Here is a 26,352-nt window from a genome sequence, read left to right on the forward strand (position 1 = left end):
CAGCTTGAAGTCCCGAATGACTGGAAAAAAGTACAGATGGTTCCTGTATATAAGAAGGGTAAAAGAACTGACTCATATAATTAAAAACCTATATCCTTAATGCCATTTTGCTGCAGGATTCTTGAACAAATTCTGAGTTTGAATACAATAAATTTTCTTGAGGCAGAAAAGCTTCTGTCCGAAGATATGCACGACCCCAGAAAGGATGGCTCATATAAAAGTCAGCTTGCACTGTACTCGCACATACCCTAAAAACCATGGATGGAGGACAACAGGCAGATTCTATGTTACTAGATTTCTGAAAAGCATTTGACACGGTACCGTACTGCATATCGTTGATAAAGGATAACGTAATTGCATATATTTGAGTGACTCAGAGACATTATAAGTGATAGAACCCATTATGTTGCCATTGCCTCAGAATGTTCATCAGAGACAATGGTATCATCAGGAGTGCCCCAGGGAAATGTGATAAATGCTCTGATGGAGAGGGTGAGCAGCAACACTCTTTTTTTTCCGCTCAACCACTGAGGTCATTATCATGCCTGTTTGCTGATGATGCTGTGGTGTACAGGAAGATGTCAGCATTGAGTGATTGTTGGGGTATACAAGATGACTTGGAAGAAATGTGTAGTTGATGTGATGAATCACAGCTTGCTCTAAATCTAAAGAAAGATGTAAGTTAATGTAAATGAGTAGGAAAAACAACCTGTAACGTTTGAATACTGCATTAGTAGTGTGTGCAGCTTGACATTGTCACAGCGATTTAATATCTAAGTATAATGTGGCAAAGCAATATGAAATGGAATGAGTACATCAGGTTTGTAGTCTGGAAGATGAATGCTTCACTCTGTTTTACCGGGAGAATTTTACGAAAGTGTAGCTCATATATAAAGGAGATGGCATATAGAATGGTAGTGTGACCCATTCTCAAGTACCGCTCGATGTTAGGGATCCCCACCAGGAAGAATTAAAGGAACACATAGAAGCAGTTCAGAGGTGTGCTGCTAGATTTCGATCAGCACGCAAGTATTATGGAAATGCTTTGTGAGCTCAAATAGGAATCCTTGGAGGGAGTAGACCGCTCTTTTTGTGAGGCACTGTTGTTGAGATTTAGAGGTCTGGGGTTGGAGGCTGACTACTGATCAATTCTATTGCTGCAAATGTACATTTTGTGTAAGGACTAGGAAGCCTGTCCTGCTAGCTGCGTGAACTAATGCGCTGCTTTCCAAGTGGAAAGGCGTGCCGGTCCCCGGCACGAAATCGCCGGGTGGATTAGTGTTGAGGTCTGGTGTGCCGGCCAGCCTATGGATGGTTTTTAAGGCGGCTTTCCATCTACCTTGGCGAATCCGTGGACAGAATTAGTGGACATTGTGGCGAAAAGGCCACAAGGCAGGTTGGTAAGTGCAGCAGATGCTTCAGCTGTGTGAGAGCGCAACCGTCCACCTGTACCAAATGCCTTCTTTCTGCTACTGGTTTAGTGGACGCATGATGTGGATTGCTTGTGGAAGGAACTTTGAATAATTATTTCCTCTCCCCAAAAAAGCCTGCAATTCCTGTAAGTTTTGGGGCAGCAGCGGAGAGTCGACAGCTGTAAACTTATGGTCAATGGGCTGAATCCCATCTGTGTTGAGAAAATACCCAAGGTATTCCAGTTGTTCCTGGAAAAGCTGGCTCTTTAGCCCCATGTCATGTAACATAGTAAATAAGATGTGAATTTTTTGCAGATGCTCGTAATATGTAAGTTGTTGACATAGTTATTACAAGTAGGTACGGACATGATTAACTGTTCCAGATATCTCTGGAAGATTGCTGGAGCAGAAGAGATCCCAAAAAGCAAGTGTTTGTATTTGTGTAAGCAAAAGGGAGTGTTGATAACCACGATGCTATGTGACTCCTCATCCAGTGGTATATGCATATATACGTCAGACTGATCTTAGAAAAAGAAAGTCCTTTTCTGTACATTTAAAGCAAGCTGCCATTCATCAAACCAACTAGAAATCGTGTCTGAGTCTTCTCATATACTCCAACACTCACTCATTGATGACAGCTTCCTGTACATCACAGTGTAAGTAGCAGACAGCTACAAATTAGTGTTCACCCTGAGTGTAAGATTATTTATGTATATAGATAATAAGAGTGGTCGTATCACACTTTTCTGGGGCCTCCTGACAATAACCGTGTCTCTGATGAACACTTGCTGTTGAGTACAACTTACAGGGTTCCATTAAGTAAAAAGTCTTTGAGTCACTCATGTGTTTGGGGGAAATAAACTGTGGACCTTCATCAGCAATCTGCAGGAGGCACCATGTCAAAGCTTTTCAGAAATCTAGGAACATGGAATCCACCTATTGCTCTCTATCATTGGTTTATAGTCTATAATGTGAAAAAAGGGCATCCTGAGTTTCACACAAGCGATGTTTTCCAAATCTGTGTTGATTTTTGAAATCCCCACATTCTGTACCACAGCACAACGCAATAGGAGCCAAAATATGATGGTGGAGCACATTGATAAAGTGGAGATTTCTTTTGGCTCTTTTGGCTCCTGTAACTGTGTGAAACAATTAAAATCGCTCAAAAGAGGAAAGGCCACTGGACCTGATGGGATACCAATTCGATTTTGCACAGAGTACACGAAGGAACTTGCCCCCCTTCTTGTAGCGGTGTACTGTAGGTCTCTAGAAGAGTGTAGCGTTCCAAAGGATTGGAAAAGGGCACAGGTCATCCCCGTTTTCAAAAAGGGACGTCGAACAGATATGCAGAACTATAGACCTATATCTCTAATGTTGATCAGTTGTATAATTTTGGAACATGTATTATGTTCGAGTATAATGACTTTTCTGGAGACTAGAAATCTACTCTGTAGTAATCAGCATGTGTTTCGAAAAAGACGGTCGTGTGAAACCCAGCTCGCACTATTCGTCCACGAGACTCAGAGGGCCATAGACACGGGTTCACAGGTAGATGCCGTGTTTCTTGACTTCCGCAAGGCGTTCGATACAGTTCCCCACAGTCGTTTAATGAACAAAGTAAGAGCATATGGACTATCAGACCAATTGTGTGATTGGATTGAAGAGTTCCTAGATAACAGAACGCAGCATGTCATTCTCAATGGAGAGAAGTCTTCCGAAGTAAGAGTGATTTCAGGTGTGCCACAGGGGAGTGTCATAGGACCGTTGCTATTCACAATATACATAAATGACCTTGTGGATGACATCGGAAGTTCACTGAGGCTTTTTGCAGATGATGCTGTGGTGTACTGATAGGTTGTAACAATGGAAAATTGTACTGAAATGCAGGAGGATCTGCAGCAGGGAATGGCAATTGAATCTCAATGTAGACAAGTGTAATGTGCTGCGAATACATAGAAAGATAGATCCCTTATCATTTAGCTACAAAATAGCAGGTCAGCAACTGGAAGCAGTTAATTCCATAAATTATCTGGGAGTACGCATTAGGAGTGATTTAAAATGGAATGATCATATAAAGTTGATCGTCGGTAAAGCAGATGCCAGACTGAGATTCATTGGAAGAATCCTAAGGAAATGCAATCCGAAAACAAAGGAAGTAGGTTACAGTACGCTTGTTCGCCCACTGCTTGAATACTGCTCAGCAGTGTGGGATCTGTACCAGATAGGGTTGATAGAAGAGATAGAGAAGATCCAACGGAGAGCAGCGCGCTTTGTTACAGGATCATTTAGTAATCGCGAAAGCGTTAGGAGGATGATAGATAAACTCTAGTGGAAGACTGCAGGAGAGACGCTCAGTAGCTCGGTACGGGCTTTTGTTGAAGTTTCGAGAACATACCTTCACTGAGGAGTCAAGCAGTATATTGCTCCCTCCTACGTATATCTCGCGAAGAGACCATGAGGATAAAATCAGAGACATTAGAGCCCACACAGAAGCATACCGACAATCCTTCTTTCCACGAACAATACGAGACTGGAATAGAAGGGAGAACCGATAGAGGTACTCAGGGTACCCTCCGCCACACACCGTCAGGTGGCTTGCGGAGTATGGATGTAGATGTAGAGATGTAGATGCTTTGCTACTTTGACAAGGATATTTCAGTTTGTTGCAGAAGTGCAGGGATATAGCTGCACACAAACAAAAAAAATAATTGTTTTATGAATACCTTCCACAATTTGTGTTTTATGTCATTTAAATATTGTTATTGCACCATTGGAATTTCCCCATACTAGAATTCCATAGGTCAGATCAGAATGGAAGAAGACAAATTATGCATACAAGAAGAATGTTTTGCTGTTAACAGTCTCTCAGCTTGTGTGACAGATACACTTCAATCTGGCAAGACTTCATTCACAAAGACATACCCAGGTTACCCGAGTGACAGAACTATAGGATGCCTGTGGCAGTGTATCTCCTGCTCTAACAGCTGCAGAGTTACAATGTCAGCCAACTGCTTTGAAACTGCATGTGATCGTTTTCATCTTACCATCAACATGAAAAAGGAAACCAAAGGTACTCGCACAACCTGCCCCAGTTGCAACTCTTCCTGAGTTCAATATCACCATCTCAGACACAATATTGGAGCAATTGATCTCTTCTAATATCTTGGAACATCTTGTCTAAACACTGTACCTGTGAACAGGGTGTTGATAAAAAGAACTGGAGCTGCCCACACAGCATTCAGATGGTTAATGTACGGAGTATTCATGAATAAAGACCAAAAGCTGGCATTCAGGAGGACGACGTTTCAGTCCCGCGTCCGCCCATCCTGATTTAGATTTTCCATGATTTCCCTAAATCGGTCGAGGCAAATGCCGGAATGGTTCCTTTGAAAGGGCATGGCCGACTTCCTTCCCTGTCCTACCCTCATCCGATGAGTCAGATGACTTCACTGTCTGGTCTCCTCCCCCAAACAACCCAACCTGACCAAAAGCTGTTATCAAACTCATGAGGTGCAGAGCATACGCACATTACTGTTGTGATGACAAAAATGTGAACACTTCCACCAACAAAAAATGAGATTCATGTTGATTATTAACCTCTTAAGCCCTGAGGTATCGTATATGATACCTCCAGTTCCATTTTTTTCTCGGGTGCATGTTCAACTGATTGTTTTCTGGCCTGTGGTATCATATACAATAGATATCACATGTGCCAAAACTCACTTGTTCATCTTACTGCCGACTATCAGGAGTTGGTAGCACTTACTGGAAACTTCGGATTTTTCAAATGCACAGTACGTCTTTGTGAAACTAAAGTAAATGTTTGATACCTGATATGTATGTATTTATACCTATCTTGAGATAACAGTAAATGTAAGAAACATGTTTAATGTTTATGGCCAGTTTTTTTATAATAGAGTAACTTGAAATTGCACGGTTTTATGGATAATTGTCCTGTTTAAGTCACAAGGTATCATACATGATACCATCCATAAATAATCCGCTATGGTTTCAAAGATGTAATAGGGGTCTTTCATTGTTAACTGTCATGAACACAAAGCAGTTAACACAAAAGAACACTCTTGTAGCTTGAATATGGGCTCAGGACTGATGAGGTTGAATGGGAGGACTATGTGACCGTGGTCTAGGGGTAGCGTCTTTGATTCATAATCAAAACGTATTCGGTCCCGGGTTCAATCCCGCCACTGCCTAAATTTTGATAAATAATCAGCATTGGCGGCCGAAGACTTCCGGCATAAGTAGTCGGCCTCATTCTGCCTACGGCCTTGTCAAAGAGGGCGGAGGAGCGGATAGATGTTCAGGGCACTCTCTTGTCCTAGGGGTGGGAAATTGCCCCTAATCAGCAATGATCAACGACATGAGGATGCAGAAGGCAATGGAAACCACTGCATTAAAGACACGTAACGTGTATCCACAGGACATGTGGTCTGTAATTGAAGAAGTGTCATGATGATCTCTCCATTGGCAAAAGATTCCGGAATAGTCCCCCATTCGGATCTCCGGGAGAGGACTGCCAAGGGGGAGGTTACCATGAGAAAAAGATTGAATAATCAACGAAAGGATAACGTTCTACGAGTCGGGGTGTGGAATGTCAGAAGCTTGAACGGGGTAGGGAAACTAGAAAATCTGAAAAGGGAAATGCAAAGGCTCAATCTAGATATAGTAGGTGTCAGTGAAATGAAGTGGAAGGAAGACAAGGATTTCTGCTCAGATGAGTATCGGGTAATATCAACAGCAGCAGAAAATGGTATAACAGGTGTAGGATTCGTTATGAATAGGAAGGTAGGGCAGAGTGTGTGTTACTGTGAACAGTTCAGTGACTGGGTTGTTTTAATCATAATCGACAGCAGACCAACACCGACAATGATAGTTCAGGTATACATGCTGACGTCGCAAGCTGAAGATGAACAGATAGAGAAAGTGTGTGAGAATATTGAAAGGGTAATGCAGTATGTAAAGGGGGACTAAAATCTAATAGTCATGGGCGACTGGAATGCAGTTGTAGGGGAAGGGGTAGAAGAAAAGGTTACAGGAGAATATGGGCTTGGGACAAGGAATGAAAGAGGAGAAAGACTAATTGAGTTCTGTAACAAGTTTCAGCTAGTAATAGCGAATACCCTGTTCAAGAATCACAAGAGGAGGAGGTATACTTGGAAAAGGCCGGGAGATACGGGAGGATTTCAATTAGATTACATCATGGTCCCCCATGAACCATGGACCTTGCCGTTGGTGGGGAGGCTTGCGTGCCTCAGCGATACAGATGGCCGTACCGTAGGTGCAACCACAACGGAGGGGTATCTGTTGAGAGGCCAGACAAACATGTGGTTCCTGAAGAGGGGCAGCAGCCTTTTCAGTAGTTGCAGGGGCAACAGTCTGGATGATTGACTGATCTGGCCTTGTAACATTAACCAAAACGGCCTTGCTGTGCTGGTACTGCGAATGGCTGAAAGCAAGGGGAAACTACAGCCGTAATTTTTCCCGAGGGCATGCAGCTTTACTGTATGATTAAATGATGATGGCGTCCTCTTGGGTAAAATATTCCGTAGGTAAAATAGTCTCCCATTCGGATCTCCGGGCGGGGACTACTCAAGAGGACGTCATTATCAGGAGAAAGAAAACTGGCATTCTACGGATAGGAGCGTGGAATGTCAGATCCCTTAATCGGGCAGGTAGGTTAGAAAATTTAAAAAGGGAAATGGATAGGTTAAAGTTAGATATAGTGGGAATTAGTGAAGTTCGGTAGCAGGAGGAACAAGACTTTTGGTCAGGTGATTACAAGGTTATAAATACAAAATCAAATAGGGGTAATGCAGGAGTAGGTTTAATAATGAATAAAAAAATAGGAGTGCGGGTTAGCTACTACAAACAGCATAGTGAACGCATTATTGTGGCCAAGATAGACACAAAGCCCATGCCTACTACAGTAGTACAAGTTTATATGCCAACTAGCTCTGCAGATGATGATGAGATTGATGAAATGTATGACGAGATAAAAGAAATTATTCAGGTAGTGAAGGGAGACGAAAATTTAATAGTCATGGGTGACTGGAATTCGTCAGTAGGAAAAGGGAGAGAAGGAAACATAGTAGGTGAATATGGATTGGGGGGAAGAAATGAAAGAGGAAGCCACCTTGTAGAATTTTGCACAGAGCATAACTTAATCATAGCTAACACTTGGTTCAAGAATCATAAAAGAAGGCTGTATACATGGAAGAATCCTGGAGATACTAGAAGGTATCAGATACATTATATAATGGTAAGACAGAGATTTAGGAACCAGGTTTTAAATTGTAAGACATTTCCAGGGGCAGATGTGGATTCTGACCACAATCTATTGGTTATGAACTGCAGATTGAAACTGAAGAAGCTGCGAAAAGGTGGGAATTTAAGGAGATGGGACCTGGATAAACTGAAAGAACCAGAGGTTGTAGAGAGTTTCAGGGAGAGCATAAGGGAACAATTGACAGGAATGGGGAAAAAAATACAGTAGAAGAAGAATGGGTAGCTCTGAGGGATGAAGTAGTGAAGGCAGCAGAGGATCAAGTAGGTAAAAAGACGAGGGCTAATAGAAATCCTTGGGTAACAGAAGAAATATTGAATTTAATTGATGAAAGGAGAAAATATAAAAATGCAGTAAATGAAGCAGGCAAAAAGGAATACAAACCTCTCAAAAATGAGATCGACAGTAAGTGCAAAATGGCTAAGCAGGGATGGCTAGAGGACAAATGTAAGGATGTCTCACTAGGGGTAAGATAGATACTGCCTACACGAAAATTAAAGAGACCTTTGGAGAAAAGAGAACCACTTTTATGAATATCAAGAGCTCAGATGGCAACCCAGTTCTAAGCAAGGAAGGGAAAGCAGAAAGGTAGAAGGAGTATATAGAGGGTCTATACAAGGGCGATGTACTTGAGGACAATATTATGGAAATGGAAGAGGATGTAGATGAAGATGAAATGGGAGATACGACACTGCGTGAAGAGTTTGATAGAGCACTGAAAGTCCTGAGTCGAAACAAGGCCCCCGGAGTAGACAACATTCCATTAGAACTACTGATGGCCTTGGGAGAGCCAGTCATGACAAAACTCTACCATCTGGTGAGCAAGATGTATGAGACAGGCGAAATACCCACAGACTTCAAGAAGAATATAATAATTCCAATCCCAAAGAAAGCAGGTGTTGACAGATGTGAAAATTACCGAACTATCAGTTTAATAAGTCACAGCTGCAAAGTACTAACACGAATTCTTTACAGACGAATGGAAAAACTGGTAGAAGCGGACCTCGGGGAAGATCAGTTTGGATTCTGTAGAAATGTTGGAACATGTGAGGCAATACTAACCTTAAGACTTATCTTAGAAGAAAGATTAAGGAAAGGCAAACCTACGTTTCTAGCATTTGTAGACTTAGAGAAAGCTTTTGACAACGTTAACTGGAATACCCTCTTTCAAATTCTGAAGGTGGCAGGGGTAAAATACAAGGAGCGAAAGGCTATTTACAATTTGTACAGAAACCAGATGGCAGTTATAAGAGTCGAGGGGCATGAAAGGGAAGCAGTGGTTGGGAAAGGAGTGAGACAGGGTTGTAGCGTCTCCCCGATGTTATTCAATCTGTATATTGAGCAAGCAGTGAAGGAAACAAAAGAAAAATTCGGAGTAGGTATTAAAATTCATGGAGAAGAAGTAAAAACTTTGAGGTTCGCCGATGACATTGTAATTCTGTCAGAGACAGCAAAGGACTTGGAAAAGCAGTTGAACGGAATGGACAGTGTCTTGAAAGGAGGATATAAGATGAACATCAACAAAAGCAAAACGAGGATAATGGAATGTAGTCAAATTAAATCGGGTGATGCTGAGGGGATTAGATTAGGAAATGAGACACTTAAAGTAGTAAAGGAGTTTTGCTATTTAGGGAGTAAAATAACTGATGATGGTCGAAGTAGAGAGGATATAAAATGTAGACTGGCAATGGCAAGGAAATCGTTTCTGAAGAAGAGAAATTTGTTGACATCTAGTATAGATTTAAGTGTCAGGAAGTCGTTTCTGAAAGTATTTGTATGGAGTGTAGCCATGTATGGAAGTGAAACATGGACGATAACCAGTTTGGACAAGAAGAGAATAGAAGCTTTCGAAATGTGGTGCTACAGAAGAATGCTGAAGATAAGGTGGGTAGATCACGTAACTAATGAGGAGGTATTGAATAGGATTGGGGAGAAGAGAAGTTTGTGGCACAACTTGACTAGAAGAAGGGATCGGTTGGTAGGACATGTTTTGAGGCATCAAGGGATCACAAATTTAGCATTGGAGGGCAGCGTGGAGGGTAAAAATCTTAGAGGGAGACCAAGAGATCAATACACTAAGCAGATTCAGAAGGATGTAGGTTGCAGTAGGTACTGGGAGATGAAGAAGCTTGCACAGGATAGAGTAGCATGGAGAGCTGCATCAAACCAGTCTCAGGACTGAAGACCACAACAACAACAACATGGTCAGACAGAGATTCCGAAATCAGATACTGGATTGTAAGGCGTACCCAGGAGCAGATATAGACTCAGATCACAATATAGTAGTGATGAAGAGTAGGCTGAAGTTCAAGACATTAGTCAGGAAGAATCAATACGCAAAGAAGTGGGATACGGAAGTGCTAAGGAATGACGAGATACGTTTGAAGTTCTCTAACGCTATAGATACAGCAGTAAGGAATAGCACAGTAGGCAGTGCAGTTGAAGAGGAATGGACATCTCTAAAAAGGGCCATCACAGATGTTGGGAAGGAAAACATAGGTACAAAGAAGCTAGCTGCGAAGAAACCATGGGTAACAGAAGAAATACTTCAGTTGATTGATGAAAGGAGGAAGTACAAACATGTTCCAGGAAAATCAGGAATACAGAAATACAAGTTGCTGAGGAATGAAATAAATAGGAAGTGCAGGGAAGCTAAGACGAAATGGCTGCAGGAAAAATGTGAAGACATCGAAAAAGATATGATCGTCGGAAGGACAGACTCAGCATACAGGAAAGTCAAAACAACCTTTGGTGACATTAAAAGCAACGGTGGTAACATTAAGAGTGCAACGGGAATTCCACTGTTAAATGCAGAGGAGAGAGCAGATAGGTGGAAAGAATACATTGAAAGCCTGTATGAGGGTGAAGGTTTGTCTGATGTGATAGAAGAAGAAACAGGAGTCGATTTAGAAGAGATAGGGGATCTAGTATTAGAATCGGAATTTAAAAGAGCTTTGGAGGACTTACGGTCAAATAAGGCAGAAGGGATAGATAACATTCCATCAGAATTTCTAAAATCATTGGGGGAAGTGGCAACAAAACGACTATTCACGTTGGTGTGTAGAATATATGAGTCTGGTGACATACCATCTGACTTTCGGAAAAGCATCATCCACACAATTCCGAAGACGGCAAGAGCTGACAAGTGCGAGAATTATCGCACAATCAGCTTAACATCTCATGCATCGAAGCTGCTTACAAGAATAGTATACAGAAGAATGGAAAAGAAAATTGAGAATGCGCTAGGTGACGATCAGTTTGGCTTTAGGAAAAGTTAAGGGACGAGAGAGGCAATTCTGACGTTACGGCTAATAATGGAAGCAAGGCTAAAGAAAAATCAAGACACTTTCATAGGATTTGTCGACCTGGAAAAAGCGTTCGACAATATAAAATGGTGCAAGCTGTTCGAGATTCTGAAAAAAGTAGGGGTAAGCTATAGGGAGAGACGGGTCATATACAATATGTACAACAACCAAGAGAGAATAATAAGAGTGGACAATCAAGAACGAAGTGCTCGTATTAAGAAGGGTGTCAGACAAGGCTGTAGTCTTTCGCCCCTACTCTTCAATCTGTACATCGAGGAAGCAATGATGGAAATAACAGAAAGGTTCAGGAGTGGAATTAAAATACAAGGTGAAAGGATATCAATGATACGATTCGCTGATGACATTGCTATCCTGAGTGAAAATGAAGAAGAATTAAATGATCTGCTGAATGGTATTAACAGTCTAATGAGTACACAGTATGGTTTGAGAGTAAATCGGAGAAAGACGAAGGTAATGAGAAGTAGCAGAAATGAGAACAGCGAGAAACTTAACATCAGGATTGATGGTCACGAAGTCAATGAAGTTAAGGAATTCTGCTACCTAGGCAGTAAAATAACCAATGACGGACGGAGCAAGGAGGACATCAAAAGCAGACTCGCTATGGCAAAGAAGGCATTTCTGGCCAAGAGAAGTCTACTAATATCAAATACCGGCCTTAATTTGAGGAAGAAATTTCTGAGGATGTACGTCTGGAGTACAGCATTGTATGGTAGTGAAACATGGACTGTGGGAAAACCGGAACAGAAGAGAATCGAAGCATTTGAGATGTGGTGCTATAGATGAATGTTGAAAAGTAGGTGGACTGATGAGGTAAGGAATGAGGAGGTTCTACGCAGAATCGGAGAGGAAAGGAATATGTGGAAAACACTGATAATGAGAAGGGACAGGATGATAGGACATCTGCTAAGACATGAGGGAATGACTTCCATGGTACTAGAGAGAGCTGTAGAGGGCAAAAACTGTAGAGGAAGACAGAGATTGGAATACGTCAAGCAAATAATTGAGGACGTAGGTTGCAAGTGCTAGTCTGAGATGAAGAGGTTAGCACAGGAAAGGAATTCGTGGTGGGCCGCATCAAACCAGTCAGTAGACTGATGACAAAAAAAAAAAAAAAAATGTGACTTACACTGTAGGTTCTTGGGAAAGCGTATCTAAACAGCCTTGATGTAACCATTGTCACTTGTCAACTGAGATGGTTAGGTCATCTTCAAAATGTGATTGATACCATGTCAAATCGTTTATGGTGAACTCTGCTCTGGCAGTGGACCTCATGGATCCCCTTTTAAGCCCTTTAAGGACCAGGTGAAAGACATCTTGAAGACAGTTTGTATAAATATACAAACATAGGTGGCATGTGCTGTGGTTTGCTTACTGCGGAGCAACACTGCATCCACCGTTGTCAACTCGTTTGAAGGAGAATGCTGCAAATGTGAAGAGGTTAAATGACAAACTGAGAATGCTTGTAAGCCACTTCCCTTACTATTTATTGATTTATTGTTGATTATTCCTTGCTACTGTCTGGCTGGTATGAAAATTAGGCAATGGACAGTCATATGTAGCCAGTTTTTAGAGGGTGAACTTACTTCCAGTGTACATGCACAGATATAAAAAATTCTGACTGTGAGCCTGCAGTGTGTGCCCTATCTAGTCTTCCCCACTGTTCAGTAATCCATTCTCTTCCAAAATATTGTAATAATAATGATATGTGAATACTTCTGTTTGACTGAGTTATTTTATTCCACTTTGAATTCAAGTAACACGTTCCTACTAGTTCATATTGCATTCACTCTACAATTATAGTCATTCATCTATCACAAGCTTGTGCAGGTTTACCATTGCCAAGTTCTTACTGTACTATAACCTTTTCATTAAATAACAATTCCCAGGTATGGAATTAATCCTGAGTTTCAAACCTCTCACTTTGCTCACATGCTTATGTGTCCTACTCGCGTGATGGTCCTGGTGGGACAAACTTTCATGTCTCCACAAAATAGTTAACTTTTATGTGCAATCACAGGAAGTGTGGGCACTTGAGATGAGTGCTGCAAGCGTGCTGTGGCTCGACTAATTCACTCCTATGCTCCAAACGATCTCCAGGAGCCAATCTGTCTCTTCTAGAATTATTGGGCATCCCCATCAGTGATGCCACTGTGCTGTAGCAAAGAAGCATAAGGGTACATTCAATCCTTCAAGTGTAGGATTGGTATCTGTATCCTTATGTGTTCCGTATGTTGAATCCCCATCCTCTCCAACGATTTAGTGTGATTTGTGTGGGCACTTGTTGTATTCCATGACTAGTCTATTCGGTCATTGAAAAAAAGTCCGTAAGCTGAGTTGAGATGCTCACACTGTGCAGTCGGAAGCTATGCATACTTGGGATGGAGTCACGTCCAACAATGATTGTGATGACACAACCCGAGAGAGCATAAGGCACACTTTGTCCTTGCGAATGTCCTGTGTAGGTCTTTGGTCAGTACAAAACTGCGAAAGTTTTACTGACTTATTGTGCTGTTTTCAGGCATTTAATCTGAACATATGTCTCCAGTTTACATGACAGTTCGTTATATTGTGTTACAGTGACCACCAGCAGCACCTGTGGATTGTGGAGACGACTTCAGTAACAGAATCCGGGGAGTGCCAGGATGGAAATCCGGTCTCAGCAACTCACGAGTACAAGGTGAGGGCTGCTTGTATATACCTGATGATTATCATGTAGGAAGTTAGTTCAGAATTATGTGCCAGTTGCACATAACAATGATTGACAAATCATGTCATGCATGGATAGTAGCATTAACTCGTCTTGTGAAATTTCCCTTAGCTGTTGATGCACTCTGTTTCATGTATCCCGAAATCTCATAGTGTGATGTTCTGGAATAATATGCTAGAAACAGATTCTGTAAATGATAGTGCCAAATGATATAGACCACACAGTAGATGAATTTGAATTGCCTTCTCCCACTTTATTAGCACTATAACATTGTTGATGTCCAGTTCCAGTTTTACAGATCACAGTTACAAGGGTAAAGAGATGCACATTTCTTCCTTTGTCAGTACATTTGAAAGAGAAATAAGCTAGGCATTAATTCGTGACACAATATTTGTTGAATTTTACAGCAGCATAATTTGCGTCAGGAATGTGAAATCACAACACCTGTGGTACAATGTGCAGTACAGTCACAAAAATTAATTACATTGTCCAATAAATAGTGTCTGTGAAATATTAGCACTTTGAGGTTACATGTTTACAATTGCACACGAGATTTTACAGTGCCAAGATATCATGTGGTTGCAGACACTTTACACACATAGGTGTGGCATGTATGATCTCGGGGCACAGACTTTTTGATGCTGAGGTGTTACTTGTTCGGTACTTCCACTCAACCTGACATAGTTGTTGCACAGTTGCGAACCGGTCAAGACTTTCACCTTAACTGACATAGTTATTGCGTGTACAAGTTATAAAGACAGACCGGTGAATTTGGGGATGGGTGTTTTTGAAAGTACTTAATGTTTTGAAATCAGCTACAATAGATTTTGCTGTTTTGTATGGGCTGTGTCTTTGCTGTTATATCTGGTTTGTGAAAAATATTAAAGATTAGTAAATTATAAAACCATATGGAACATTGTTATGCTATTTTGTATGAGCTATGTCTTTGCTGTTATATCTGGTTTATGAAAAATGTTAAAAGATTAGTAAATTATAATACCATATGGCACACTATTATGCTTCCGCATTCAGAAATCTCCTACTTACAAGTCTAGCATCCCTCTTGAAAATTATCTTTTATGACTCTAAATTAGTCAGAATCTTATTTAGTGTCTTAATTAATTAGTGCAATGTGTCATCTAATCCAGAAAAATATAGCAAATAGACAGTGCCAAAGGGGCAATCTAATGGGCATTGAGGCAAAATAGGCAGTCAAAAATATGAGTGTCTGAACTTTCAATTTTCTTGCAATTTCTGCTATCTCATAAGTTAATTAGTTTCAGGTAATTTAAACTATGTTTTCAGAAAGAGTGAAATGTCTACTTTTCAATGAGTCATAACAGCACTTCATATTCTGTCTATTAGTTCAAAGTCTTTTCCCCATTACTTACTATAGTCTGAGTTTCAGTTAACTGTAACTTTTAATTAACTGAGATTTTAATGAAACTAATTGTGTCATTGGAATCAGGAAGATAAATGCAAATAATTTAACTATAAAGTCAATTGAAATTTTGCATAAATGACAGTTTGACATATTTCTGTACATATTAGCGATTGCATGCGCAACTGCATTAGATATAAAATAAAAAAAAAAAATTGTTACTCATAGGAGTGGATGGAGGAGTTTCCATCTTCATGCATCTCAGTGTGCTTTAATCTTTCTTCTATATTTACATCTAAATTTACTTGCATACTCTGCAAACCTCTGTGAAGTGCATGGCAGTTGGTACTTCCCATTGCAGCAGTTATTAGGGCTTCTTCCCCTTCCACTCACATATGGAGTGCAAAAAGGATGATTGTTTACATGCCTTTGGGTCTGCTGTAATTAGTCTAATCTTGTCCTTGCAATGTTAGAGTGCTGTAGTACGACGGTCTTTCAAATATGGATTGGAAATTAAATCTGGCAGCTGTGGTAGTGGATGGAAATGGCCGCAGCTTTGACAGGTTGGTGATGAGGAAGTCTGAAATAGCATTGTGATGCTGCAGTTAGGCACTGCGATGCTGCAACCACTCGAGTCAGATCACCATGAGGGAGTTATAGGTACACGAGTCTGTTGTACAGTACATAATTGTCAAGTTTCTCCTGAAAGAAGGCATCAGACGTGCAGAAATTTTGAGGAAGCTCTATGCACAGTTCGGGGAAGAAACCTTTTCAAAGATCCAAGTGCACAAATTGCATAAGGCATTTGTGCCAAGCCAGGTAGCTGTGGGAAACGTATCCCAGCAAAGACGACCATAGATGACATCACACCAGACAACATTTGTGCCGTAAAGGACCTTATTGTGGAAGACTGGTGTGTAAATCTTGCCAAAATTGCTTCAATAGTAGGAATAAGGTATGGAAGTGCTCAAGGCATTGTCACTGATGATGATTCTTCTGCACAATACGGCAATGCTCCACTCTGCTGCTTTGAGTGACAAATTAGATGAAATTCTTTGGGCAGCTGTGGAACATCCTACATACAGTCTAGATTCATCACCCTGTCATTACCACATGTTTGGACTGCTGAAAGAACAACTTGGAGGACACTGGATTGAAGACAGTGTAGCTTTAAAGGAGTTCATAAGCAAGTGCCACTCCATTTTCTTTGAGGACAGCATCCAAAAATTGCTAATTCGATGGGAAGAATGTGTAGCAAAGTCAGAAAACTGTAAAAATAAGGTGGGTGTATTTTTGTTTTGGTTGATTCATCAAAGATTTAAAAAATAAAATAAAATAAAATAAATTCCAGTTCATATTTGACCCTCCCCTCTTATATTCTTAGTTTCATAATTTAAAGCTGGGATATTTTGTGTCTCTCTTCAGGCATCTACCCATAGGTCGAACAAACAGTGACTATTCGTGCTGCCCTTTTTTTGTATACTTTCATTATCCACTGTTAAACAAATACTAACAAAGAGATAGAGGGGCTGGCCAGTACTTACCTCAGCTCAGTACAGCCGATAGATACACATAAAACACCCAACACCAGTCCCTCTGAACTGCGGAGATGGGAACTTGCACTCCAACACATCCTTTCATCCCGCCATCCCCCTGGACTGAACCTACGTTAAACAACCTCACTCCCATTCACTCTTCAGTCTTCTCCTCTTTCCCTTTCCTCTTTAGCTATTCACGCATCTTTTCATCCTACATAGTTGTGTTTATCTTTATACTATATATCTCTTTACTTCTGTAGGCATCCTCTTTGGTTTGAAGCTGGCACAGTACTTACAGTAGAATATCTTTGGCTTCCCTCTGACAACCATGCCTCCATCCTTGCTACCCTCCCTATTTTCCTTTCCCTGTTGCTTCATAACCTGGGTTGTGAGTAACTGAATCTCCTTTCCCTTCTTCCCTTTCTTTCCCCTCTCTCCTCCCCAATGAAGGAACATTTGTTCCGAAAGCTAGGAACTTAAAATTTCAGTTCTGTTTTATGTGTATCTATCGGCTGTACTGAGCTGAGGTAAGTACTGGCCAGCCCCTCTATCTCTTTGTTAGTATTTGTTTCACATCTTTATATGAGATTTTCCATTAATCATTATCCACTGTTAGTCACATTTGTTACTGGTCCCACAAACTTGATCTCAAGGCAGTGTGTTAAATGGGTGTGCTGATAATGTACCCAGACAGCTGTAAAATCTGACCAGTGGTTCCATTTATAAATGTGAACTGTGACCCTCAAAATTGTTTTCCTATAAATTCTAGAGATCGATTGATTTTTATGAAGTAGTTATTTTTTGCTACTTTTGCATCCACTTCACCAGTCAGATCATCTGGAAGGATGTGAGGCCTTCCACTTCTCTGTTTCGTGGGAAATTACAAACAGCCTGCTTTAAACTTGGGGAACAGTTACTTCATTATTAACAATAGCTTTTCTATATTTTATTAGCCTATAATTTTAACTACACCACGCATATTGTTTATTTTAGTCTCTCTGTCTGTCTCTATACAGATATTTGTGCCACTGACAATGTTTATTGTGGTGTCACCGCCAGACACCACACTTGCTTGGTGGTAGCCTTTAAATCGGCCGCGGTCCATTAGTATACGTCGGACCCGCGTGTCGCCACTGTCAGTGATTGTAGACCGAGCGCCACCACACGGCAGGTCTAGAGAGACTTACTAGCACTCGCCCCAGTTGTACAGCCGACGTTCATAGCAGTGGTTCACTGACAAATTACGCTCTCATTTGCCGAGAGGATAGTTAGCATAGCCTTCAGCTACATCATTTGCTACGACCTAGCAAGGCTCCGTATTCAATTGATATTTATATTGAAGCATGTACAGTCAAGAGTGATGTACTCCAAATATGGATTAAAGTTAAGTATTCCAAGAACTACGTTCTTTTCTTATTAGACTCAACTCCTTTAATTGTTCCAGACCTCACGCCAGTCTGCGTGTAATTAAACGTGTGCATTTCGGCCTCCTCTAGCAACACGGTGTTGGCTCTTCTGCCAACACTACATTTATGCTTATTTAGTCTCACGGCCCCATAAACTGTGGTATGTTTTGGCCTCATCACGTAGGCTCTTTCACAGCATTCCCATGATCCAAGTACCTGAAGATCCCTGGCCACCTGGCCTCTCTATCTTATGGCGAGCCCATCTCAGTCCTGTTGTCTTGGCTTCCACAACTATTTGCTGAGCTGTCTAATTTTCACTGTTTCCCCTGCCTCCCCTGTTACATATAATGCACTTAGATTTTCACCATTGTTAGCTTGTGCACAATGTTTCAGTTGTAATCTCTCTTTCATACTATCCTGTCTTCCACCTTTAAGCTCTCAGGTTTTTAAATCTAGTCCGGTGCAGTTCCCAGCAATCTGTCTTCCCTTCTCAACCCTACTGTAAGTCTCCCCTGACCCGGGGTACTGGGTGACTTTTCTAAACTGTATCCCTCCTCTTAAATCTCTCCAGTCCTTTTCCTCCACCCCTCTTTTTTCCCCTTCAACTCTTCTGCCAGGAGAAGGAGCCACTGGCTTCAAAAGCTGGTAAAAGTTAAACTTTCTTGTGTGCGTGTTCTCCTGCTGCCACCCAGTGAGTAGCTTTTTTTAACTAACCATTTAAATTATATTGTCAATAATTGATTATTCTCTTTGTATGGTTACCTATTCGCCATATTTCAGCCTCTTATGACAATACTGATCCAGTTATATATCCCTCTTTAGGTTCCTCTTAAAAAAATTTTAGATGACAATAATTTCTCAAGTGGATATAATGCCCTGGATACTGCTTTGACCCTTGCTTCTATTTTTTGTTTCTCCTCATTTCTGTTGTTTACTACAGCCCCCAGATATTTAAACTCCTCTGCCTCTTCAAACACATAGCTATCAGTCTAGACAGTTTCCTGTGGGCTTCTTTATCATGATCATTTTTTGTAATATACTTTAAATGTAATTTTGTTCTCTTTTTGAAATAACTTTCTTACCAGAATTTTCAGATGACCTAGATTTTCAGTGATTGATGCTGCATCTGCAGAAATCAGTACATTAAACAAGGAGACTCCAAGAAGGAATATCAACAATGTAGGAAAATATAGATTGCTATACCAATTGACAGGAATGGGGGAAAGAAATACAGTAGAAGAGGAATGAGATGAAGTAGTGAAGGCAGCAGATGATCAAGTAGGTAAAAAGACGAGGGCTGGTAGAAATCCTTGGTTAACAGAAGAAATATTGAATTTAATTGATGAAAGGAGAACATATAAAAATGCAGTAAATGAAGCAGGCAAAAAGGAATACAAACGTCTCAAAAATGAGATCGACAGGAAGTGCAAAACTGCTAAGCATGGATAGCTAGAGGACAAATGTGGGGATGTAGAGGCTTATCTCACTAGGGGTAAGATAGATACTGCCTACACGAAAATTAAAGAGACCTTTGGAGAAAAGAGAACCACTTTTATGAATATCAAGAGCTCAGATGGAAACCCAGTTCTAAGCAAAGAAGGGAAAGCAGAAAGGTGGAAGGAGTATATAGAGGGTCTGTACAAGGGTGATGTACTTGAGGACAATATTATGGAAATGGAAGAGGATGTAGATGTAGATGAAGATGAAATAGGAGATACGATACTGCGTGAAGAGTTTGACAGAGCACTGAAAGACCTGAGTCGAAACAAGGCCCCGGGAGTAGACAACATCCCATTAGAACTACTGACGGCCTTGGGAGAGCCAGTCATGACAAAACTCTACCATCTGGTGAGCAAGATGTATGAGACAGGCGAAATACCCTCAGACTTCAAGAAGAATATAATAATTCCAATCCCAAAGAAAGCAGATGTTGACAGATGTGAAAATTACCGAACTATTAGTTTAATAAGTCACAGCTGCAAAATACTAATGCGAATTCTTTACAGACGAATGGAAAAACTGGTAGAAGTCGACCTCGGGGAAGATGAGTGTGGATTCCGTAGAAACGTTGGAACAAGTAAGGCAATACTGACCTTACACGTTATCTTAGAAGAAAGATTAAGGAAGGTGGCAGGGGTAAAATACAGGGAGCGAAAGGATATTTACAATTTATACAGAAACCAGATAGCAGTTATTAGAGTCGAGGGACATGAAAGGGAAGCAGTGGTTGGGAAGGGAGTGAAACAGGGTTGTAGCGTCTCCCCGATGTTATTCAATCTGTATATTGAGCAAGCAGTGAAGGAAACAAACGAAAAATTCTGAGTAGGTATTAAAATCCATGGAGAAGAAATAAAAACATTGAGCTTTGCCGATGACATTGTAATTCTGTCAGAGACAGCAAGGACTTGGAAGAGCAGTTGAACAGAATGGATAGTGTCCTGAAAGTAAGATATAAGATGAACATCAACAAAAGCAAAACGAGGATAATGGAATGTAGTCGAATTAAGTCGGGTGATGCTGAGGGAATTAGATTAGGAAATGAGGCACTTAAAGTAGTAAAGGAGCTTTGCTACTTGGGGAGCAAAATAACTGATGATGGTCGAAGTAGAGTGGATTTAAAATGTAGACTGGCAATGGCAAGGAAAGCGTTTCTGAAGAAGAGAAATTTGTTAACATTGAGTATAGATTTAAGTGTCAGGAAGCCGTTCCTGAAAGTATTTGTATGGAGTGTAGTCATGTATGGAAGTGAAACATGGACGATAAATAGTTTGGACAAGAAGAGAGTAGATGCTTTCAAAATGTGGTGCTACAGAAGAATGCTGAAAATTAGATGGGTAGATCACATAACTAATGAAGAGGTATTGAATAGAATAGGGGAGAGGAGGAGCTTGTGGCACAACTTGACAAGAAGAAGGGACCGGTTGGTAGGGCATGTTCTGAGGCATCAAGGGATCACAAATTTAGCATTGGAGGGCAGCGTGGAGGGTAAAAATCGTAGAGGGAGACCAAGAGATGAATACACTAAGCAGATTCAGAAGGATGTAGGTTGGAGTAAGTACTGGGAGATAAAGAAGCTTGCACAGGATAGAGTAGCTTGGAGAGCTGCATCAAACCAGTCTGAGGACTGAAGACCACCACAACAACAACATATTCAATCTCATTCCTCACTCCTGTTTTTATGCCAAAATCCATTGATTATGCTTTACGTAACCATATGATGATTTTATTACAGCGGTTACTGAAGTTTCACATATTGCTCTTCTGGTAACCAAGTGTTTTTTGATCATCATGTGCCTACCTACAGTTTTATTCCACACTTCACATGTGTTTTGGGCAGCCAGTTTGTTATTTAGCAAAGGCAGATTTTGTTCCTTTGTTCTGTGATAACCGTAAGATATTCAAACTATTTTATTTTTTGCATTTCACTCATTCTTGTTTCTATGTAGTTGGGTAATTTTTTCGTGGTTTCTGAAACGAGGCCATTTGTGCCGCCTGAGGAGACTGGTGATCTTCATCTCGGATTAGATTATAAAAGTTAGTGTCTCAGTCCTATAATGTTGATCACCAGTTTTGCCTACATGATGCTGCTACATTTTTAGTTTTCATGGTATCTGCAGAGCCAAATGCAATTTTCTGTTTTAATATAATATTATGTGACCAAGACACCAACTTTTTTTATACTCTCTCTTTGGTTTGTCATGATGTTTGCCTCCTTTACAGTTCATATTGTGTGTTGTGATTTGTTTGAAATTATTAATAGTTTTGACATGGACCAACATCATTCTTTTTTGTGTTGCCCTGGGAAAACTAGGCGGGGAGATAAAAAATAATTGTTACTTTGAAAATGACATATATCAAAATGTACAAAAATAAACTTTATTTGGTGGCAAAGGATGAAGCTGTATTTTTGCAGTTCATTTAAAATATCAGCCAAATTGGATACTCTTTTTACTGTTACAGCACTTCACAAAAGTTGTTGTGGGTAGTGAACTAATCAGTTATTGTTCATGAATGTTTTAAGTGTAAAATATATTTTCTAAAGTAACACAAAATTCACTAGTAGTCACCAAATTGGTTTACGAATAAAGAACAAAACGTTTTGTCTGAAATTTCTAAACTTTCACATGATGTGAAAGTGTAGAAGACAGCTGTCCAGGTTTACCAAGATTAGCAGAAAATTTTCGATAGACAGTGTAGTGTAACATGGGTTATCTGTGAGAATGACATATGTTCACGTTCTTGAAAAATAGTGGTGTCTTTTACAAACATTTTATGTAGTGGGAACAATCCACTGTGCACACCCCGATCTATGATTTGTGCAGATGTTGCTTATGCAGTGCTGTAAAATAGCAGGGGCAAGGTGCTGCGAGGTGAGGACAGTAGCATTTGCTCTACGTGGACTTTCATACTTTGGTGATGCCCCTTGAAGGTTTCATGAATACCTCAGAGAAAATGGGCATACTACAGTGTAAATGCCCAAGACAAATGAAGATTGCAAATCTTAGCTCTTAAGTCAAGTCTGACCAGTCGCACTGATCAACGTGTTTAAGCTTATGAATTACAGATATTTGGACCTGTCTTCACAACCGATGTAAATAATTGGAACAATATGGAAGATTATCATTGAAAATGTTTTCGTCATTCAATAGTTAGAAGTAGACACACTGTTACAGCATCACCCTGTGTGGATACGAATCCAAGAAGAATAATTTTGTGCAGGGCTGTGATATGGATTAGCCAGACTACAAGAACAAAAACTAAAAGACACCCGTGTTAAAAGAAGAAAAATCAGAGGTAACTTAGACGACATCTCACGGACAGATCCGGCCTGTAGCATTCCTTACGATGCTACAGCCAAATCACCATTCGCATGCCCCCCCCCCCTCCCCCTTCCCCCCCATCCCCCCCCTCACACACACACACACAAGCAGATAGGAACACAGTGATAAATGCCTGGCCATGCCTTTCGTCAAGAGTGTTTTCCTGAGACAATGGGAATGCAGGCAATGCAATTGGGATTCACTTTGCAGCTGAGACAATGCCTTATATAAATTCCGAGAGGAGTCCAGACATAAATTACAGTTAGAGCCACTCCAATGAAGACTTTGCCCTCCAAGTTACTTCATAATCATTAAAATTTCAGTCAAGCATTGGTGTCGACAATACTTCAGGGTGATGATTCAATGTAACAAATTTCACTTAAAAGAGTGTTGTATATGATCATCTGTGGTTTCAAGTTGAAACTGGGCACCAATAAAATTGATGCATTCCTTCTGTCTAAAATTTCCAGAAAAGCATTGATTGAAAGTAAAAAGTAAGAAAATTGTGAACTGTAAAACTGTTTTATTCATAATGCAACACACATTAAGTTAATGGTAGTGTCCTGACACTAAATACTCTGCCCATTGTTTCTGTTTTGCATTTTCTTTTATTCTTTGTTTTTTGTTTTCCAGAAACCTTGTTTGGGTAATTTCTCGTATTAAATTTTCTCAAACCAAGCAAAATAATCTGCAAAAATAAATTATTTTAGGTCTAACAACGAAAGGATTAAGATACAAAGGACGTACAGACACTGGCTGCAAGTGGACATTGATTAAAGTCAATGGGGAAAGTTGAAAATTCATACTGGACTGGGATTCGAACCCAGTGTTGATTTCAATCAAATCCCACTGTCCTTAGAGAGAGAAAGAGAGAGAGAGAGAGAGAGAGAGAGAGAGAGAGAGAGAGAGAGAGATATTAACCTTTCATGGTTAAAACACACTTTACGTGTGGAATTTCCTGGCATTTTAAAACTGTATGCTGGAGTGAGACCTTAAACTGGGACTTCTGATTTTTGTGGACAAGTGATCTACTGACTGATCTATCCAAGCTTGACTCACAATCCACCCTCACAACTTTACTTCCAGTAATACCCCCCATCTAATTTTATACATATTTGAAAAATAAAAAGATGAAAACTTCATAATGACTATTATAATTTCACTTAAAAAAACTTAGTGATTTTGAATATCAGTGAGGTGGGCACATGTATCCATGAACAATGTTTTCATTGGAACCTAGAGTTTTCAGAGTTACATTTTAGTTAGTAGAGAGAGATCATTAGGATAGTAAATATGGAAAAAAGTATAACAAGTCAGTACCAAAACACACACATTCTCATGACAGTGAAAAATATGAAATATTGCATACAAATCATCAGTCAGTATTTTTTACATTCCATGAAGTTTCCTGTGACCTGTATGTTCCACTTGCCCAGAATTTCATCATGGAAAGCTTGAATAGTTTAACAGAGTATTCAGGGCAGCCAAAATGTTTTATGACCTTCCCATAGCTTCTCTGGACACTATATCAAAGGCCTTTTCTAGGTCATAGGCTTATGTTAGGAAGAGATGAGGTACTCGCAGAAGTAAAGTTGTGAGGATGGGTTGTGAATTGTGCTTGGGCAGCTTAGTCGGTGGAACACTTGTCTGCGACGGGCAAAGGTCCCGAATTATAATTCTGGTCCAGCACATAGTTCTAATCTGCCAGGAAGTTTCGTATCAGCACACAGTCAGTGGTAGGGAGATAATTTCATTCAAGGCTTATGTTATTCCCTGCACTTCCCCTGCAGTTGTCGTATTGTAATGGATTTTGGAGATGTGTTATTTTCTACCGGTTTTGTCGATACCAAATCTAATGAGGGAAGTTGTAAATGTTTTTTTATATTTTTGTCAGAATATTTTTTTTGTGAATTGTAATTTGCCTTATTTTATGCTAATTTGCTTATATGTTTGAGAGTGACAGCATATTGATTAATATTAGTAGATGTGACGAAGAATATCAAAGAGACTGGTTACAAGTGGAAGCTTGTGTGTTGTGTGAAATATCTTTGACGCTGGAGTCATCTTTGACCATAGTCAGTCGGCAGTGAACTCTCGCTGTGTGTGACAGTGGAACAATGTGCAGGTCGCCGTTATAATAATTTGAAAGTGAACAGGAAAAATGAATTATGTTACTACTTTTTTTATATAAACATCAAGAAGGAACCACATTCGAAGAAATGGTATTTGAAGCACCAAAAATGAGGCAAACGCATTGAACCAGGTCATTTCTGCAGCTGACGAAACAGCATTGTGGAATCATACTTTCACTAGACGACTGAAGCCAACACAGAAAAGTCAAATATCATCTTATAAACATTTCACAGAAAAGTGAGTACTGTCATGAAATATGCTAAATTCAAGTATATAAAATAATGAGCATATTTCAGTATACGGAAGATCATATCAATAGTTCCTCTGGAGTGGCAAAATCTGCACTGTGATTCAGGAAGTACAGTCTCAGAAAGAGTCTGGAGGCAATTCAACAGAATTATAACAAAAATTCTGCCAGCCACATAGAGCAAGGACATGCAAAAATAGTTGCCGCAAATGCTTTGGTCACCTTTTTGTCAGTTGGTACCTTACAGGTTTCCCACATGAGAAGAAACAGGGACAACCATCTGGTTTTTAGAGCAAGCCACCACTTTGAATGCTCTCGAGGGGGATGCTGTCAGATCCGGGTGCCTTTCTTGGTTTCATGCTATCTAGAGCCTTGCTGAATTCATGAAACGTTGGTGAGACTGCCATACGAGGTTGTGTTGGATGTTGTGGAACACATTCGAGAAAGTCATCAGCATCAGTACAACTACAGTTTAAGGGTGTTGAACTGATTCAGGCTTTTCATGATGACATGTCTGGGCAAGTGCTATACCAGAATGAAACATCTACATCTACATCTACATACATACTCCGCAATCCACCATATGGTGCGTGGCGGAGGGTACCTCGTACTACAACTAGCATCTTCTCTCCCTGTTCCACTCCCAAACAGAACGAGGGAAAAACGACTGCCTATATGCCTCTGTACGAGCCCTAATCTCTCTTATCTTATCTTTGTGGTCTTTCTGCGAAATGTAAGTTGGCGGCAGTAAAATTTTACTGCAGTCAGCCTCAAATGCTGGTTCTCTAAATTTCCTCAGTAGCGATTGACGAAAAGAACGTCTCCTTTCCTCCAGAGACTCCCACCCGAGTTCCTGAAGCATTTCCGTAAAACTCGCATGATGATCAAACCTACCAGAACAAACAAATTCCCTATTACTAATGGCCTCAAACAAGGATGTGTCCTTGCATCATCATTGTTTGCTCTATACCTAGCAGTGATGCTTTGTGACACATTATCTGTAAACAGTGTGGGAGTGGAAATCAAATATGTATTTGACAGAGGCCTTTTTAATCAGTCTAAACTGCACTCTAAACGGTTC

General features: G+C 40.3%; 1 protein-coding gene across 1 annotated transcript in view; it reads left to right on the plus strand.

The window, feature by feature from the left end:
* The window catches only part of LOC126214892 (ectopic P granules protein 5 homolog), a 388,516-nt gene that overhangs the window by 21,260 nt on the left and 340,904 nt on the right, over positions 1 to 26,352 (plus strand). Inside the window, exon 4 of the mRNA XM_049941536.1 lies at positions 13,617 to 13,716. Within this exon, the coding sequence (XP_049797493.1) occupies positions 13,617 to 13,716 (100 nt within the window). The remainder of the gene's footprint in view (positions 1 to 13,616; positions 13,717 to 26,352) is intronic.

The sequence above is a fragment of the Schistocerca nitens genome, chromosome 12, assembly GCF_023898315.1.
Source record: "Schistocerca nitens isolate TAMUIC-IGC-003100 chromosome 12, iqSchNite1.1, whole genome shotgun sequence".
NCBI classification, from domain to species: Eukaryota; Metazoa; Arthropoda; class Insecta; order Orthoptera; family Acrididae; genus Schistocerca; species Schistocerca nitens.